This window comes from Sinocyclocheilus grahami, unplaced genomic scaffold, assembly GCF_001515645.1.
Source record: "Sinocyclocheilus grahami isolate Dianchi unplaced genomic scaffold, SAMN03320097.WGS_v1.1 scaffold15.1, whole genome shotgun sequence".
NCBI classification, from domain to species: domain Eukaryota; kingdom Metazoa; phylum Chordata; class Actinopteri; order Cypriniformes; family Cyprinidae; genus Sinocyclocheilus; species Sinocyclocheilus grahami.
Genome location: NW_015505194.1, coordinates 2,835,881 through 2,855,333, shown reverse-complemented (window position 1 = coordinate 2,855,333; position 19,453 = coordinate 2,835,881). Strand labels below are relative to the sequence as shown.

At 37.5% G+C, this 19,453-nt stretch overlaps 1 protein-coding gene and 1 long non-coding RNA gene across 2 annotated transcripts; one reads left to right on the top strand and one right to left on the bottom strand.

Annotated features, from left to right (window-relative positions):
• The first annotated feature begins 4,790 nt into the window (after window positions 1-4,790).
• Window positions 4,791-6,203, top strand: LOC107601993 (uncharacterized). Its single transcript, XR_001610990.1, has 2 exons — window positions 4,791-5,977; window positions 6,043-6,203. It is a non-coding gene; the product is annotated as an uncharacterized lncRNA (long non-coding RNA).
• Window positions 5,200-18,023, bottom strand: thbs1b (thrombospondin 1b). Its single transcript, XM_016294364.1, has 23 exons — window positions 17,874-18,023; window positions 17,684-17,767; window positions 16,699-17,258; window positions 16,541-16,616; window positions 16,102-16,191; window positions 15,891-16,000; window positions 15,652-15,777; window positions 14,792-14,888; window positions 13,424-13,597; window positions 13,164-13,340; window positions 11,867-12,040; window positions 11,652-11,779; window positions 11,370-11,522; window positions 11,060-11,278; window positions 10,848-10,955; window positions 10,251-10,410; window positions 9,499-9,617; window positions 8,645-8,879; window positions 8,332-8,559; window positions 7,674-7,945; window positions 7,488-7,585; window positions 7,256-7,395; window positions 5,200-7,158 (listed from the first exon to the last, which is right to left on the bottom strand). The coding sequence occupies exons 2-23, from the start codon at window positions 17,745-17,747 to the stop codon at window positions 7,151-7,153; spliced, it is 3,516 nt and encodes a 1,171-aa protein (XP_016149850.1). The 5' UTR covers window positions 17,748-17,767; window positions 17,874-18,023; the 3' UTR covers window positions 5,200-7,150.
• Window positions 18,024-19,453: the final 1,430 nt, after the last annotated feature.

The following is a 19,453-nucleotide window of genomic DNA, read 5'->3' as shown; positions in this document are numbered from 1 at the left end:
CAGAAATTTCCCACAGCGGGGACAAAGACTGCTATTCTCTTTCAGTCCTTGTTCCTACTAAGTGTATATGAGAAACTGGATCAATAGATGGTGTTGATTTGAACAGTGGCTACAACAGCAACAAGTATTTGTTTCTGTAAAGTAGCTGTTCAGACAAAGCTCTGGTTTCATATTAAAGTAGGATAAGCTGTGTTCTCCTTTGAGTGACTGAATCAGATGGGCACAGCTGCAGAGCAGCAAGTGTTGGCAGTGTTGTAGGTCTAATTTTCATTGTTCAAGTGCGAGCCCGAGGAGGATTATGTGTGTGAGAGTGTGTGTGTGTTTTTTTAAAATCTCCCTCAGCACTATGTGTTGCTGTGAGGTGTTCACTCCAGCCTCACTCTCTAAAGGAGCTCATTCATGCATCTGAGGCAAAGACACCAGCACTCCACAGGCTCACATTTCTGTGGGCCTTTTGTCCTGCCCCGCAGAGAGTGCTGGGGAAATAGGGATGTGCGCAACCCAATATTAGCCCTCATGTTTGTTCACTTGCTCCTCTGTTCTTTGATATCATCTTTGCCAGAATGGGCAAAAGTGCCCTGGAAATAGAACAAGTATTAGCATGTATATTCCTATTACTAATGAAACAAGTTTTTTATATGAAACTGTATGTTTGTTTCATTTATAGTTTAATTTAATTTTGTTTTTAAATATATATGTTCAAACATTTTATATTATAAAACACATTTTCTTATTGATTATTTAATTAGTTTAATTATTTGTTTTTTGGATTTATATATTGATATCAATATCTGTTTGTTTTATGTATAGTTTAATTGGAATTATGTTTATTATTTTAAATATGCTATACACATGGTATACATATATAATAATTAAAATAAATACATTTTTAATTTAACTTTTTGCATTAAAGCTTTAAACAAGTAAACATTTAAAAAGGACTGAAATATAATATAGAAAAAAATATATAATGAAATGATTATATATATAATAAAAGTAATAATAATAATAACAATAATAATTTAATAATAAAATAAATAAAAGAATCAGGAAAAACAAGGGCACAAATTTAGCTCTTTTAATTTACATGTTTTAAAATAAAGCTTTAAACAAGGATACAGTGCAATTCTTTATCAGTTGCAAATATGGAAACCAAAACATTTGCAGGGTAAATATTGTGGTACAGAGGCATCTCTCAGCTGTCTGTGGTGGTCACTTATGGATGAGCTGCCGTCAGATCCCTGAGAAGTGCACACTGTAAGTTAGCCAGACCTTATGCAACAGAGCACCTCAGTTCATCCATCTTATCCGGACAGTCCGCTCTGCCCACTGTTCAAACACTGGAGGATCTGGCTTCAGAGCTTAGCTAACAGATGAGTTAGTTAGAGATGTGTTACTGCCGATCATCAGAAAGACAGTTTTCTAAGTTCTCATTGTTAATACTGAGGAGACTGGGGTTGTTTGGTACAGGTTCGTTTCTGGGTCATATTAGGATGCAGTCACATATATATATATATATATTTGCTCTCTTGATCCACACTCATTGGTATTATCTATGCATTAAAAGTCAAAGCCTGTTGCGGTAAGAGCATTTTTTTTCATTTCTGCATGCAGGTTACGTCGGTTCACCAGTACACTCTAAAAATTGCAACTTAAATATAACCCAGCGCTGGGTTAAAAAGGGACAAACCCAGCTATAGGGTTGTTTTGACCCAGCGGTTGGGTTCAAAACATCACAATCGCTGGGTCAAAACAACCCAATAGCTGGGTTTGTCCCTTTTTAACCCAGCATTTTTTAAAGTGTAGATGACGGCAAGTGACCGACTTTATGAGTGAGTTGAATGATTCATTCAGCCAACCGATTCAAAACAAACAAGTGAGTTATTGAATCAGTCTTTCAACCGACGTGTCAATAACACTGATTTATTTAGGAGCGAAGTGAGTCATTGAATCTGTCACTCAACCGATTCATTCAAGAACATTGATTCATTCACTACGATGTGTTTGTCGGAGACATGACGGCTGATTTTCTGTGGCTTCCTTTGTAACCATTTTTTGCTGCAGGAGTCAAAATCAACAAGAATACCTAACCATATTTTTTTAACTAAAATGTGAGTTACTCCATATTACTGTTTAGTAGCATTTGTACAGAGCATCTGATGACCAGTGTTTTACAATATCTCCGCATGCTTAGTGAGTACTGTGAGATGTATGCATGTGGCAATTGAGCCTGGTATTTCACACATCTGTGAGGGCAGTGTGTGGCTGTAAACGGTAACAACATTGCCTTGCTGAAGCCTCGGTCTTCCTTTCACTGCTCACCAAATATTCAGATCTCAAAATTCATCATCTCGTGTCATATATATTTTTTTAGATGCTCTGGTTGTCAAAGTCAAAGCATATGTGGCAAAATATGAGAGAACCCTGGATCTAAACTAGGTATTCAAATTACTGTTGTATACAGATATGATTGGTGGTAATATCTGATTTCTGTGGAATGGAAGCCACATTTCATATACAGTTGTAAGAAAACATCTGAACCAGTATTATCGTTTGCTAAAACTGAAACTATTAAAATCATTTTCTAGAATATAAATGAAGATGAAATCAAATAAAATATAAATATTAGATGAAAACTAAACAAAACATAGAAATGGTGACTATGCAACCAAAAGAAATGTCTAAATTGAAGTACTAAAATGACTAATACTAAAACTGACTAGGATGTGTGATGTATCGGTATCACATTAGTATGTAAAACAATTGATTTTAGTCTTTAGTGTTTTAGTTTTAATTTAAAATGTTGATTATTTTTATGTCATATATATTTTTTTAGATGCTCTGGTTGTCAAAGTCAAAGCATATGTGGCAAAATATGAGAGAACCCTGGATCTAAACTAGGTATTCAAATTACTGTTGTATACAGATATGATTGGTGGTAATATCTGATTTCTGTGGAATGGAAGCCACATTTCATATACAGTTGTAAGAAAACATCTGAACCAGTATTATCGTTTGCTAAAACTGAAACTATTAAAATCATTTTCTAGAATATAAATGAAGATGAAATCAAATAAAATATAAATATTAGATGAAAACTAAACAAAAAATAGAAATGGTGACTATGCAACCAAAAGAAATGTCTAAATTGAAGTACTAAAATGACTAATACTAAAACTGACTAGGATGTGTGATGTATCGGTATCACATTAGTATGTAAAACAATTGATTTTAGTCTTTAGTGTTTTAGTTTTAATTTAAAATGTTGATTATTTTTATTTTTTTTTTAATTGGCCATTTATGGGTTATCAGCCATTAAAATGATATATAATTTTTTTCAATAAAGACATGGAAATGAGTCATTGTGTGTATATTAGTTGTTTAACAGACTGTATTTGTCTTTATGACTTGAAGATTAGATCAAATTTTATGACCAGTTTATACATACATTCAATGTAAATCCAATGGTTCATATACTTTTCCCTACAACTTTCACTTTTAAAAATAATCTGAAGTCATCATTCATCATACCGCTTTATTTCCACATGTATAGCAGGTTTGCCTGGTGATTTGATCTGTTTGTTGCTGTCTGTTACAGTACAGTGGTGGGAGCTGCATGAATTACAGGATCCCTTTTAACCATGAGTTAGCAGGAGCTCACTGGAGGAAATTAAAAGCTAGAGCAACTTCCTTTTAACTTCCCGCATAGCCTCTCATCTCGTGCCAGTGCCTTAATGAAAAGTAAATTATTAGTCTATGGCTTCCTTTTTGCCACAGACAGTTTGCAGTGGGGATTCACCTTGATTCTTTATTGAAAACAACATTTTATGCTATTGTGCGCTCTAAATAAACATAAGGGTAGTCTGTATACACAGTGGTTTCATACTGTTCAAATGCAAAACAAAGACTGACATTACAGATGTAAGAATGTAAGACAGCAACTAACTAGTCAAAATTACCACAATAAAGCCACAATAGCTGTAGCTTTCTGTCACCTTCAGATTAGGTGTCACATAGTACGTCAAAGCTAATTCTCCTTTGCAATCATTTACTAATGAATCATTCATTATCATTATTATGTTTATATGTTTTCATATATTTTTTGACATTAAAGACATTTATAATGTAACAAAATATTTCTAGTTCAAATAAATGCTGTGTTTGAACTTTCTATTCATTAGAGAATCCTAAAAAACAAAGTTTTCAACATCGATAATAAGTGTTTCTTAAGCATCAAATCATACTGTGTATTGGAATGGTTTCTAAAGGATCATGTGACTGAGATTGGAGAAATGTCTGCTAAAATTCAGCTTTGCCATTAGCGGAATAAAATACATTTTAAAATATAATCTGGGAATATATATGCCATGGCAACACATAAAACAAAATTAATAATTTTGGTGTCAAACCATTCTATTCGCACAGCTAAATTACTCCCCAAGTCGCAATTGTTTTATAAAAAATAGCGCACTCGCTAAATTTAAAAACAATTTAAAAGCAGGAACTAAAACCTCAGCCTGTTGAAACAGAGCAGTATTATTGTTTTTACTGCCTCGAAAAACAACCTCAAGATTTATATATAACCAGACAGTACCTCAGATATTTTGAATTTACAGCTTCTATTCATATAGCAACAATGTAATTTTTATTGCGCGTATATATTTAAGCTGTAAATATGAATGGGAGGTCTGACCACCATGAACACCATGAAAGTTATGGAACACAACCAAAAAGACTTAAGCAAGTAGACCTTCTGTTAGCAGGTCAGCTCCATGACATACATCATGTTGAGGTACTTCTTACTGTTTTTGTCTGTTGGAATTTTAGACAACTAATACAAAGGCCAACTTTGCAGTCTTGTGCCCAGATTGTCTCTGGATCTCCACAGTAACCCTGATGTCTTCTCTGATCCCTGGCCAACATGATATGAATGTGTTTACAGACCCACACCTGTCAGACCGAGCACTAAATCACCCAGATCTGGGTTGAGTAAATCCAGAATGCCACACTGTGGGTCAGGGAGGTTCACGCTTTCCCCGCAGGCGAGTGAGGAATTAGAAGAATAACCCTGAAGAGAGGCGCTGCTGCAGCATTCCACACTTCTACTGAAGACGTGCATGCCTGTCTTTAGAAGAAGAAGGTGGACTTGTCTCAGCCTTTAACTTGGAACTGACATTGACCTTGGTCTAGAATATCATGAGTGTCTTTTTAAGGCATTTACACTATGAAGCAGTTTGCTTTCAAGCACATGTTTGGGCCCAAGATGCCCTTTATGAACTTTAGTTTTATAATTACTTTGACCTTTCGTGCCATGCACAGACATTTTTAGACTCGCTGTTGCACAACAAAAAAATCTCACGAGACACAAACATGCAGTAATAAAAAGCAGTCAAAGGCAATAAACATGTTTTACATCTATCATCTGTTTATTATTCTGAAGTATGTACCATACTTATACATAAAAATAGCATTCTGTATTGTTTAACTAAGTACACGTTTACAGTCAAGCATCACTAATTGTACAAAAATAACAACACAAAGACACAAACAATGAAGAACAGAACATCCTCACGTCAGTGTGCAAACCGTTTATACAGACGGAAATGCCTCTTTCTCGGGTGGCACTCCATGATAAATTATTTAAATAGCATTTATCTACACACACATATGAAACAGTCTTACAAACAGCGACAACAAATAAAGCAATAATTTATCAACTTAAAAAAAAAGTACTGGACATCTGAAGCACTGGCAAATGTGTTCCTCTATTTTCCATTGGGATGTGGGGCTGGCTGTTTGTTCTATATACTATTTACAACTTGTGCTACAGTAGCAATAAGGCAACCAATCTGTTTTCTTGAAGCAAAGGAAAAAGTACTTTTAAGCTTTTGCTTGATCAAATTACAAAACAGCAATGAGGTAATATTTGTACATTAAAGTTTTCCTTTATCTCTCTCTCTACAGAAAAGGCAAACAGGTCAGAAGATCATCTCCTTTGGAAGTGATGGATGATTGGTTCTTGACTGGAAAGGTCTGGATGAGTAGTTTTAGACAGAACCTTGGTTATGAGAGTGTATTTTTCTTTTAAATGTTGAAATAGTTGTTTTTAGTGAGGGCAATCTTTAGAAATACCCTCGCTTGTGCTTCTTGAAGCAAAATCACAGCACTTAAAGCGTTTTATAAGTGCTACATAAATATATATAGAAAAAGTCTAAAAGACTTAAACTCAACTTAGAAATTAGCATCTCAAATAAAACCTCACACTAGAGTACTTGGTAATCTAGTATCCATATGTGGTGAGTCTTTAAACCTTGGTCTGTCCAATTCCTCTTCGTACAACCTTTCATTATGCCATTTCTAATGAATATGTTAAAATTGTTTAACCATCTAGCCCTGAGAAAACTATGCCCACTAAACCATAAATTATCTCCCGCCAGACCTTAATGGATGTTCATGATAATTAAGATGTGACTGCTAAGCAAAACTTTAGATAGATAAACATAAATTTAGATAAAAATCAATAAGTGACAGATTTGTCCTTGTAAAATCACCTGCTTAGACTGTCAGCAAAAACAAAAACAGTATTCTTTTACTTATACAATGTTTTTAAACCATTTGTTGTTGCTTCAATACATTAAACATTCACAACTCTTTTTTTGTTGTCAAGAAAATGGTTTAAAGTTTTGATAAAATACTGAATATTATAATAGTAATCTTTTTTAAATGGTTGTGCTCTCTCTAAGGTAGCCCTAATTTGGACACCTGTTCAGGAAGAGAGCATGAAAACACATTAGAGAGAGAGAGAGAGTAAAGGTTTTGAAGTGCATAGCTGTCTGTTGGGAGCTCTTCCCACACAGAGCCGAATGAGGTTTTTCAGAGAGAGATCTCAGTCTTCCCAATTAAGCAAAGCGAGGGAGACTTTCTTCTGCTCTGCCTGCTAATTGTGGAGGAGTCCAGATTCTGCATCGGAAGCCACTTGGTTTCTATCCCAACCAGTGACAGTTACTTTGAAATTGACTACCTGCTTTCTCACTCCACCAGTGTGTGAGCGGCAGCAGAAAAAGTAGCATCAAATCGGTCCCTGGACTTTGCCTGGAATACATAGTTATACGGAAAGGTGCATTCTTTGATCAACTTCCTGCCTGTGCAATTACACATCTGAAAAGGAACAGAAAGACAGGAAGTGTTAATAATGAATGTGAATAAAAGCAAGCACACTTTTATTTGGATCTCTATGGGATGTGTTGACGCTCACCTCTGCATTCATATTTGAGGTCTGAGAAGTACACCATCTCTTGTGAGAAGACAAAGAGACCCAGTCTTCCACCTGTGTATGTTTTGTCATAAATTCTTCCAGAATCTGCCATGATCTTTTTGCCTTCATACATGACCACTCTGAAATATATATATATAAATAATTATTAAAATACATATAAATAACTTTTTTTTTTCTCCAGAATTAACTTCCATTATCTTTTTAGTAATACCTTATGTGCCCAGTTCTTGGTCTATGAGTCAAGTGCCATCTGTAAGCAGTGAAGTCCTTCCATCCCACATTCTTTGGGTCGTGCCACAGTGTGCGCACCTAAAATAGATCATGTACACAAATGTTGGCCTTCATATGAAGGGTTTTTCAAACCTGATTTCATCAAAGTGACCTTGTTGAAACGTACCTGTCCCGGAGTGTCTCCAGTGTGCCAGAGGGCGTTCCTCAGATGCTCGCCTGGCCCTGTGGTGGAGTTAACCACTTTGATTGACAGCCCTGAGTAACCCTGTGCCTTGGTAGGTGTGCTGGACCAGTAGGTTTGTGTGATCTGCTTCCACATGACCACGTAGAAGCGAGAGCTGGACTGGTATCCGAAAACGAAGCCGGCGTAGTCATCATCCCTATCCGTGTTGATGAAGAATGTTCCACTGAAGTCGACTGAATTAAACTCATCAAAACCTTTAAAGAAATTTGGAAAAAAAGTCTGAATTTATACATATTTTAAATTTACTGGCTATACATGTTTTGTTTTTGATTTGTGGCCATTTGCATTTTAATTTGATTATAATTAGAAAATGTCAAATGTCAATGATAATGTTTCAGTTTTTCGTAGTTATATTAATTTGTATTTTTGTTTTATTTTTTGTTCATGACTAATGAACAAAAAGTTGTATTAAATATTGTCTGTTTCTGCAAGCTAAGGTACTTTGCAGGATTTTCTACTTAATTTATGATATTAATTGCTATTTTAAACACCGCCTATTATTTTTACATGTGCAAGGTATTATATTTATTCTTGCTTATGTGAAATTTAATTCTGTTTTTTTTTTAAAGACTGAACTTACCAACAGCAATGCCGGGGTCGCAGTTGACTGTCTGAACCAATTCTTTTCCTTGGTGACGAACCACCCAGTTGGGGTCGATCTGAGAAGTGCCCTTGGGATCAAGAGGAACCATCTGGAATTTGCGGAAGTCGGTTTCACTGATGTCAAAGTTCTCTGGACAGACATCATAGATATCTAGGACATTGTCTTGGTCAAAGTCATCTTTGCAGGCATCACCACGTCCATCGCCTACAAATCGAGAAGTTAAACCAGTAAGTATAAATCTTAGCATTAATGAGTGCAATAGCTATGCATATTCAGTTGTAAGACTGACCATCAGAATCCAGTTGATCTGGATTGGGAACCAATCTGCAGTTGTCTTTGTCATCAGGGATGCCATCATTATCATCATCATAGTCGCAGGCATCTCCTTTACCATCCTTGTCGTGATCAGCCTGGTTAGCATTAGGAATGTATGGGCAGTTGTCCAGGTTGTTTTGGTGACCGTCCTCATCGATATCCTGGTTGCTGTCACATTTGTCTCCGACACGGTCAGAATCGGAGTCGAGCTGTTGGAGTGAAAGTGTAGAATCAGTAAATGCAGATGTCTCAGATTCTCTTTAAAGTAAAGTTCTATGGCTTTCTTAATTAAATTATTCCCACCAGAATGGGTCTTTTTCTAAAAGGCACAAACTTCTGTCCTAGTTGGCCCATCTGTGTAGGCTTTTTCAGAAAGCAATCTCATGTTGCTGAAGCCTGGCACTACCATAGTCACATTTCAGTGTCTAATGAGGAAAGGAGGGGTGCATTCCTTCTCTTCAGTTAACCATGGCACAGGTGTGATCCGCAGGGATTGAATGCCGACAGGGCATGTATAAACCCACCGGCAAATCTCTCGCTCCTTACTAATAACCATTCTTTACCTCTGCATATCCTTTGGGTTAATTGAACACTAGTGAGTGTCCCTGAAAAGCCTCCTAGTGCTTTATTGTGTGGCTTTGGATTCAAGGAGAAGAGGATTTTCTCCTCCCATACATAGCTTAGTAAAGACTGTGACTACCCTCTGGGTATTTTTTTAACAATGGCTCTGAAGCTGAACTGAACAGCTCATAGATCTCTGTGGATTATATAATGGTTTGAAAGCACCTGCGGTATTCACTCACTCGTTTAGATCTCACATATACATACCTGGTCTGAATTGTGTTCCAGAGGGCAGTTGTCACACTGGTCACCAACTCCATCGAGATCGGTGTCTTTCTGGTCGACGTTGTACAGATATGGGCAGTTGTCGTTCTCATTCAAAATACCTGTCAAAAAGAATGACATAATGGTGAAGATTGATTGAAAACACACTGGAAAGTGTCAGGGTGATTCTCACGAAACCCGTCAAGAAAATATCCAGGTCATAACTTACTTCACAACCGAAAGAGAGAACGAACAAAAGAATGAAAAAGAAAAAGAGAAAGAAATTATTATATTTTGCTGTTATTAGTTTAATATTAATATTTGTATTTAATATTTTTATACAAAAAGATTTTTGTTCTCATATTCTCTTTACCATAATACCAAAGAAGACATGTATAATTTTCTCATTACTGTTATGTGAAGAAAATTGTATATTATTGGAATGCTAGGATTTTTTTTGTACTTTTTATTTAATTTATGCATTAATAGTTTTAAATAAATTAAAAAAGCTGTGCAAATTATTACAAATTAAAAATATTGAGAGTATTAATAGTATTACAGTACTGAGAATTGGTCGTGTAAAATATGCGAAAGTCCTAAAAATGTGACAATGCCAAAAAAAGGCTTTGTTTTCTTTGTACAAAATAAAATGCATCTTATTTCTTTTGATTATGGAGTGAAATACGGATGTATTCTTGGCAGGTTTATCAAGGAATGTCTATGTATGGATAAACAAATAGAACACAGTTTCGTACCATCTCCATCAATGTCCACAGCACAGGCGTCACCTTCACCATTGTTGTCAGTGTCAGTCTGGTCTGGGTTGCTGTTGTATGGACAGTTATCGCAGCGGTCTCCCACGTCATCGCGATCATAGTCATACTGTCTTGGGTTGAAGATGAGTGGGCAGTTGTCCTATTTTAAAAGACACCGCAGTTCAGATATAGAAACATATGGCAAATAACAGTCGTGCAATTCTCCATAGGGCCTTCTCACATGAAGGTTATTACTAGATGTTAGGCTTGTAATTTGGCTGCGGCTGTGTAGGTCTATTTCGAGGAGTGCAATGATAAAAGCTAGCCTTATTTTAGGAATTGGACCAAGGATAATATTGGATTAGCAAGATACACTGCAGGTCTTTCAGAAAGGTACTTCTTTGAGGTTTGTTTCCAAGAGAAACTGAGTTTACTTTACACAGCACTTTTTTTCCACACCACAGACTGTAAGCTATGTAAAATCTGGGTGGATTTACTTTCTTCATTCACGCACGGAGCAAAAAGTACAAAAAGGCACTTGACTGGAATGAGCGCCTATGGAATATACTGTATAGACATTAGATATGGATATTTTACCCTGTCATCAGGAATGCCATCGTCGTCATCATCATTATCACAAGCATCACCAATTCCATCCTTGTCATAGTCCTCTTGCCCAGAATTGGGAAGATTGGGGCAGTTGTCCTTAAAAAAAGAGTAGTAGTATATGAATATAAACACTAGCCACAATGATGTTATTTGTATAACAAATATATAACAAATAACAAATAAAGCCAATATATGCCAACCTTCTTGCAGTGATAGGTTGCATTCTCGACACACACAAGATCAGCATTTGGCCAGCCATCAAGATCAGTGTCCTCTCCACAGATGAGTCCATTTCCAGCAAAGCCAGGTTTGCACTCACAGCGGTACATGGGGTCTGAGAAATGGCCCAGGTAGTTGCAGCGAGCGTTCTTATTGCAGTCGTGGCTTCCATCGAGGCAGGGATTACGAGGTGTGCACACCTGCGGCAAAAGATAAATCAGTCAGCGCACATTAGTTCATGAGCAGGTGCAATGTTGATAATCCGTAATCTTTTGGTGTTCTCTCATTTACCTGTTTCTTGGAAGCAGCGTCCTCCACACCTCGACCAAACGGCTGTGGGCCTGTGTAGCGAGTGGGACATGGCAGGCAGTTGTAGCCTGGCACTGTGTTCTCACACCTATGGACTCCATTAAATTCAAAGCAGGCATTAGGGACCTCCTTACACTGTAACAGAGAGAAAAGGGCAATCTGAATGAGATTTTTGCTGCCCACTGCATTTCATTACTAAAATAATAATTCAGTATCAGCCAGGATTTTAATATTTGTTCATCCCTAAAAAGCAGGGTACTGCACCTCATTGATATCCTTGCAGTTGATTCCATTGCCAGTGTATCCTGTAGGGCATTTTCCACATTTCCAAGAGCCATCTGGGAAGCTTGTACACTGGGCTCCTCCAAAGCATGGATTTGAAAGGCATCCATCTGTAAAAAAAATGAAAATAAGTGAATGATTTCCCTCTGAAACACAGACTAGTGTCATCTAATGGGTTGAGTGACACTGTAACTCACCAATTGGACAGGCTTGCTTGTTGCAAAGCTGCTTGGCCTTTGCATCTCCCACACAGTCTTTGCCGCCATACACAGGTACTGGATTATTGCAAAGACGTTTACGGTTTTGGACGCCACCGCCACAGGTGGCAGAGCAAGTATCCCAGGGTGACCATGGTCCCCAGCCACCATTGACTATGAAAAAATACACAAAAATTGGACAACTGCACTTTTTAAGAAACAAACAAAAATGGACACACTGTATAGTAGTGCTGTGTTCAAAATATCGATACGATGATGTATCGTCACAGAGAATATCAACTGTTCATTTACGACACAGAGAGAGAGAGAGACAGAGGCGGTGTATGTATGAATTACCACCGTTTGCCGCGTTTCTCTATTAACAGTGAAGTGGCTTTAATCCCTTTAGAAACAATGATGCTACCAGCTCCTTGTTGAAAAAGATAAATGTAGCTCTTGAGCGATTAAGCTATTTAGTTGATAAAACTGCGGGGCAGCGCTAAAAAGTTTGTTCCTGAATGTCTGAGTGCGCCCGCAACGTGATCTGTGTGTGTGACTGCACTTAACATCAAACTGCTTCTGTTTCACACAAATACCGGCACAGACATGCATGTTCGGCTAGAGTCGCTTTGAACTCATGCATCTTCGGAAGTGGAGCTGCGCGGAAAGTTGCAAAAAATGTCGTGCACACCGCCACGCGAAACGACGCCACGCACACACTCAAAGCGAACTTGCGGACGCGTCGAGTATAAATCAGCCTTGAGCGTGTGTGCGTACAGGGAAGACAGCACGTTAGTTTAGAACTCTTCTTTTTTTTTCTTGTTGTAGAGAATGTGTTAATTTGTGCAATGATAACCTACCAGCAATGTAAATGATTTTTTAAATATATTAGAATGAGTACATTACAATATAAATTTATTAGAACGAGTACATTATTATTTATGGGCTTAAAAACAAGATGCAAACAATCAGAATATTGTACCTGGTGGGGAGTGCCCAATGTAAACATGAAGCATATGCCATTACCTGTATTATACTGTGGTACAGTTATGGAGGCCCTTCATAATGCAGAGGTCAACTGCCTGCTCTGCCAATAGTTAGAAATGGCTCTATAGTATGCAGTGTTTAATAAACAGCTGTTTTTCTAAATTCTGCTGAGGTGAAATTCAGTGCAGTCATGTATCGTGATACGTATCGTATCGTGGCCTCTGTATCATGATACATATCGTATCGTGACTTTGCTGGTGATACACGGCCCTACTGTATAGGGTGTACACTGTATAGGGTGTTCACTTACTCGGACATGGTGATTTCTCACACCTCTCAGTTTGCCGACCTTCACCCTGGCAATCTTTGCCTTCCATCTGAGGTGTTGGGGAGTTGCAGAGACGGATGCGTGTGATAACGCCAGCACCACAGGTCACTGAGCAGGAAGACCAGGGTGACCAGTGACTCCAGCTGCCATCTTGCTTAACTGAAAATGATAGACGTGGGTTACTTTTCTCCTCTACTGTGAGGAAAAACCATAGACACTTTTGGCCACTGGGCACCACTCACAGCGCTTGTCACACTCCTGAAGATAGCAGTCTCTCGTCTGCACTGACGTGCCCTCGCAGTTGTTATTGATGCGGTCGCAGGAGCGGCCACGCTGCTGAATGCCCCTTCCACAGGACACAGAACAATGGGTCCATTCAGACCAGGGGGACCAGCCATCCTCAGCGGAGTCGCTCGCTGTCGAGAGAGCAAAATGAGACAATAGCAGAGCTATTCCTTCTTTCTAAAGCAGCAAAATAGAGAAAGGCTTTTAATACTGGGCCTTAATGGACTCAATTTAGCCTGGGCAGCTTGAGACAGAACACTCCAGGGAACCCTGGCATGAACCAAGAAGCTGGAATGCTGGGGAAATGTCAGTGTATTTAATGCACAGGGATACCTCTCTCCAAATGTGGAAATGGTATTTGAAAACACCCTTGATTATGCCATAAGTTCAAACACATAAGGCTGATATTAATTTAAATCCTTGCTATGCATGACGAGCCCTCAAGATGTGAGGAGCCTGCTGTTTCTTTTTTGAGACTCTGCCAAACAGCACCAATTTCCCACCTCTCTTTAACTAATTTAGACAATTATGGCCATTTAGTGATTCAGTGATGCACAAAGCTCTAGTGTTCCTTTCATTAGTTAAACTTCAGTTGAAGTCTATTGTATGATGCAGGAATGACTGTGGATGTTTGGGTAGCAACAGCGCTTTCAATTTAAAAGCTTTTAAAAGTCAAAATGTTGCCTGGTTAACAATATAGCACATTCAAGTTGACACAAAAGTGTTTTGTTTTTTTTGTTCGCGTGTACATTTACTTTTAATCGGTGGGTGTGTCTCTTAAGCTTACCAAGGCTGCATTTTTTTTTTTTACCAAAAATATAGTAAAAAGAGTAATATTGTAAAATATTGTTACAGTTAAAAAAAATGTGTTTTCTATTTTTTTTTTATTTTTTTATGTAATTCATTTCTGTGATGGCAAAGCTGCATTTTCAGCATCCATTACTCCAGTCTTCAGAGTCACATGATCTTTCAGAAATCATTCTAATATGCTGATTTGGTGCTATCAATGTTGAATTAAATGTTGATGATTTTCTAAATTCTTTGATAAATACAAAGCACCATATTTATTTGAAATAGAAATCTTTTGTAACATTATAAATGTTTCTGTCAATTTTGATCAATTTAATGTTTTTGCTGAGTAAAATTATTAATTAAAAATTAATTTTACTAACCAAAATGTTTGTTTGGTAGTGTGTATATATATATATATATACGTATATTCAAAAAAAAAAAAAAATATATAAATATATACGTATATTCAAAAAAATTATTACAATGACTCTAAGTGTCTAAACTTTGTTATACAGTAGTTCAGTTGCACTTACGGGTTCCACATCGAGGGCAGCACTCCCCATCAGGCACTGTGGCATTTGCACATGGGATTAGGGGACATGAAATCTTGCGGCACACTGTTGCAGAGTTCTGCGGTTAACACAATGACTCTCATTAATCATTTGTTAAAGGATATACCACGACTGGTGCATTTGAATGAAAAAGCATAGCCTCTTGCTGTAGTGCAACACCACATTCAACGTTACAATTTTCATTCAAGTCATCTTAAACTTAAGCTTGAGAGTGGATAACCTGGGGCCAGTTGCATAAACTTAGCCACCATCTTAAGACTGTGTCTTAAAAAATTTGTTTGACCAACTAGCAGTTGCCAAAGGGTAATCAGTCTTACTTTTCCAATACAAATAAGACCAATCTACCTTTTCATAACTGAATTTCAAAAAGCTATGACCAGTCTTGAAGAAAAACAATTAGTTGACTAACTTTTTAAGACTAGTCTAAACCGTTTATGCAACCGGCCCCTGGTCGTATATAAGTCTGTGTGATTAGGCATGTAAGTATTCCTCAGTATTAATATAATGTGGCACTTCATAGAGAATAGGCTGAAGGCATGTATATGCCATAAATATCATAGTTTATAAGGTTTAATTATTTGACTGTATTCTCTTTAGCTACCTCAATTTCACACTTTTAATTAGAGGTTAGGTAGTTCAGGGAAATGGATACACCCAGCTTAAGTCTGCCACAATGGACAAGACTAAGACCAGTACTGTGTATCACAGCGCCTACATAACATGGCTCCTGTCTCGCTAACACACAAATTAGTGCCTTAATGACAGAGCAAGCAGCCCTCAGAGTCTAACAAGTACATGTCTGCAGGTTATTGGGCTCTCACCTGGCAAGTGCACTCTGTGCAATCATCCACTGTCCATTCTTCCTTGTTTTTGTGCACAATTCCATTGTGCAGACAGACACCATGATGAATGTCCATGCGACTCATGAGCATGTTTTTCTCATCCGTCTAGAAAACAGAATAAAAATTGAGGTTTGATTATGTGGATGGAGTGTATTAATCTACAGCATGTGTCCACTACACAAGTTCAGTATATTTATGTGCAACAACTTTTTGCTCACCACTTTGCGGAGTTCATTGGACAGCTCTTGCACCACCACACCAAGACCTTTCAGTTCCTTGAACATGGCAGCCAGGTCCTCGCATGAAAAGCCACAAATCATCTGCAGATCTTCATAGGAGAAATATACAGTTTGCAATGGTTAAAATTGCATTTGGATTCTCAACGTGCGTGTATTTTATTTGTATGGATTACTTAGAAGGAAGGATTACCTTTTGTTTTGTGGCCAGTGTAATCAGTCCTGATTGCAGGTCTGGATCCATTTATGGGATTGTCAAGGGTGATGATATCAGTCATAATTGCTGCAAGAGGAAAGGGCATTCAGATGGCTTAAAGTTCATTATAAAAAATTATTAAGCTGATGGAAAAGTTGAGTGAAAAAATAATGAAAAAAGGCTGATGACAGTGAATGCAGCTTCAAGTCTTTATCTTATATTGCTATTGTTCATTCACTGGCACAGAAGTAGTGCTCTCATGTTATTTAAAATACAATACAAAATTAAATACAATTTAAAAAATATATATGTATATTATTAAATTAGTTATTCATATTTAACCACCAAATTAAAGTCAGTGTGGCATAATCAAGATGCAAGAAGCTGTTTTGTCATCAACTTTTCTTATGGATTCATACACGTGCATTACACTCACAGTTTTGGCATCCTTTATTCCTCAGAATTGCTTCCAGTGTGGTTCCGAACACAAAGCGCACGTTTTGCAGCACCCCCTAAAAAAATCCACAAGTGATTAATGCTTCTTACTGTATTTGGCATGCAACAGGATTCATAGACAGCGAAACGTCCACTCACCATGAACCTGTCCTTCACTGCGCCCTTGCCGATCCTCAGGCTCGCCACACCTGGGGTCTCCTGAGTGAGGATAGTCTGGATAGAAGCATCGAGCTCCGCTGTATTCACCTCCTCACATCCCACATAGAACTGAACCCTGTCCTCCTGCACGAAAAGAGTGATGTTTTTCCAATGTCCCACCGCCAAATCCGCTTCCTCGATGGACACGACCTGTTGCTTGTTTTCAGTGGAAAAAACAATGTCCAGAGTGTTAGCTTTCCCGTTGGAAACGATTTCGAATACGGGTCCGGAGCCATCTTTCTTCTCCACGGTCAAAAGGCTTCCCCTCGTGTGTTTGAACTGCTTGAAATTGACCAGGAGCAGAAATCCTCTCTCCGCGTGAATGGAATCGATTAGGTCCCTGAAGGCGCTCTCGGGAACCGGGGGAATCAGGTCGGGGTTCAGGATCTTGTAGGCGGGGCTGTATGGGTCGTCGCCTTTCACCAGAGTCACCCCGTGGTTCTTCCTCGGCACTTGGACGAGCTCAAACAGATCGAAAACACTGTTGTCGTCTCGACTTTCTGCCAGGAGTCAAGAAGTTAACGAAATCTCATTATAATGTACTTAATATGAACGAATATTTGTTTATTTATTATACGGCTCTCTTTGTACTTGATTCTGTTTGGTCAATACATAGCTACACTGTTTTCTTCATAGGTGCTCTTGTCTTAATAATAAAATGAACGAAACTTAAACTATTCTTTGATTTTAATACATGTATTTAGGTAGCCGTTTAATAAGTAGGATAATGCATAGAAAGCCGGTCATTATTGCAAAATAAACCCATTCATAAACCCCTTCACCCTTGTTGGAGTTTATTTTGCGATAATTACCAACTGGCTGTCAGTTATTACTATAATATTTAACAGCTAGTTATACTTTAAACCACACCAGCATTCCCTCACAACCGCTAAACGCCATCAGTTACAGATGTATCATCACTCACCTGCGACTCGCGCGCCCTCGCACTTCCACAGCATCAGTAGCAAAAAGATTGCAGCTGACTTCATTTTTTTACTTGTTCTTTTACCTATCAGAAGTCATAAATAAATGTGTAAGTTATTGAAAATTCAGTAAAGCTTAACCTTAACAGGTCAATCAATTATTACAAAAATAAATACAAATAAAAAACGCACCTTCCACGAGTTTAAAACAGCAGCAAATCCAGGGAAACGTGATATAATTCCTAAAATGCGTTAATCAAAGGTCGTTTCAAAATAAAGAAATGATTTTCCTCTTTAACTGCGGTCTACAGCATTCGGTGTTTCTTTGCTGTAGTTCCAGTGGCCAATCTAACTTTTACTAAAGAGAACAAAGTGCTATTTAAATAGTTTCATGACATTCCTGAGCGCCCGTCTCCTCCAATCAGAGGCTAGAAGGAAAAAGGGACGAGCTTGCGTTACCTCACAGAGCGTTTGCATAAGTTACACACGAGGGGGAAACGCACACATTCCAACGAACACATTCCATAAACATACTTTTGATTTTCGTGAGAGCTGCTTCCGTTTAGTGCCTATTTATTTGCCACGGTCCTGATTAGTTTTGTATCCACGTACTGCTTCTTGTTTTGTCATTCAATAATCCCAGTTATTTCTTGTCACCGAAGTCTCTACCCTACTGTTCGTTGTGTACATGTTTTATTTCAGTCCATCCATAATGGACGACTAAAACGTTTTCACGTTCAAGGTGCTACTTTATTTTAGAACAAGTGTTTTCTGTAACGAGTAAGTAAGTTTAAAATGAGTGCTCTGTGCCATCTTATAGGATGCTCGTGAAGAAAGTGCAGCAGTAACGTGTCTCTCCTCTAGAGGCCGTTCTGTGGTTATTTGAGCACCTGGGTCTCCAAAATTATTTCAAATGTTGATTTCTGTAAAAGTTGCTTATACTTTAAAGCAGCTTAAATTTATAAAAATGTGTAATTAGCGGGGAATTTTATCTTATTATATGTGGTAGGTTGCCATTAACCATTTGAGACTTTTTTAAAAAAAAGCTAAAACACTGAAACAATTCACAAAATAAAAAATAATAACATTACAAATATGAAACTACTGGTTTGGCAAACTAATATTGTAAATAATAAATGTTATAAAAATGTGTAAAATTTAAAACACATCTGACAACTTGCCTCAGCCTGACATTTATGAAAAATAAGGTCATCATTTCACTTCAAATCCACATCTGTAGTTGACTTGTCTGAATGAAAAGTTTTATCATGTTCACTTGTTTACCCTAAAATAGTTCAAGAATATGAAGGTTTGGGGGATATAAGTCATACAAATTATTTTTTAATTAATTGATTTTAATTTAATTTTAAATGTTTGAAACCAGCATAAAAATCTGTTTATATCAATATAAAAACCTGTATGTAAAAAGTGTATGTTTGAACATATTTCCATACTGAAGGTAAAAAAAAATGTAATTTTTAAGGTGAGCCATATGGAGGTTTTTTTTTTTTTTTGCTTAAAGGGATAGTTCATCCAAAAATGCAAATGAGTAACCTGTATGAGTTTCTATCTTCTATTGAGCACAAAAGAAGATATTCTGAAGAATGTTGGTAACCAAACAGTTGACGGTAGCCATTGACGTCCATAGTATATTTTTCCATACTGTGTAAGTTAATGGCTCCCGTCAACTGTTTGGTTACCAACATTCTTTAAAAATATCTTCTTTTGTGTTCAACAGAAGAACAGAACTCACAGGTTTGGAACAAGTGAGT

Excerpts from the sequence above, each read along its gene's own strand:
- thbs1b (XM_016294364.1), bottom strand. The coding sequence starts at position 17,747 with ATGAAGTCAGCTGCAATCTTTTTGCTACTGATGCTGTGGAAGTGCGAG. Across the intron at positions 11,523-11,651 it reads ACTGCAAGGATATCAATGAG|TGTAAGGAGGTCCCTAATGC; the intron begins GTGCAGTACCCT and ends TCTCTGTTACAG. Across the intron at positions 8,560-8,644 it reads AGATCAACTGGATTCTGATG|GCGATGGACGTGGTGATGCC; the intron begins GTCAGTCTTACA and ends CTCGATTTGTAG.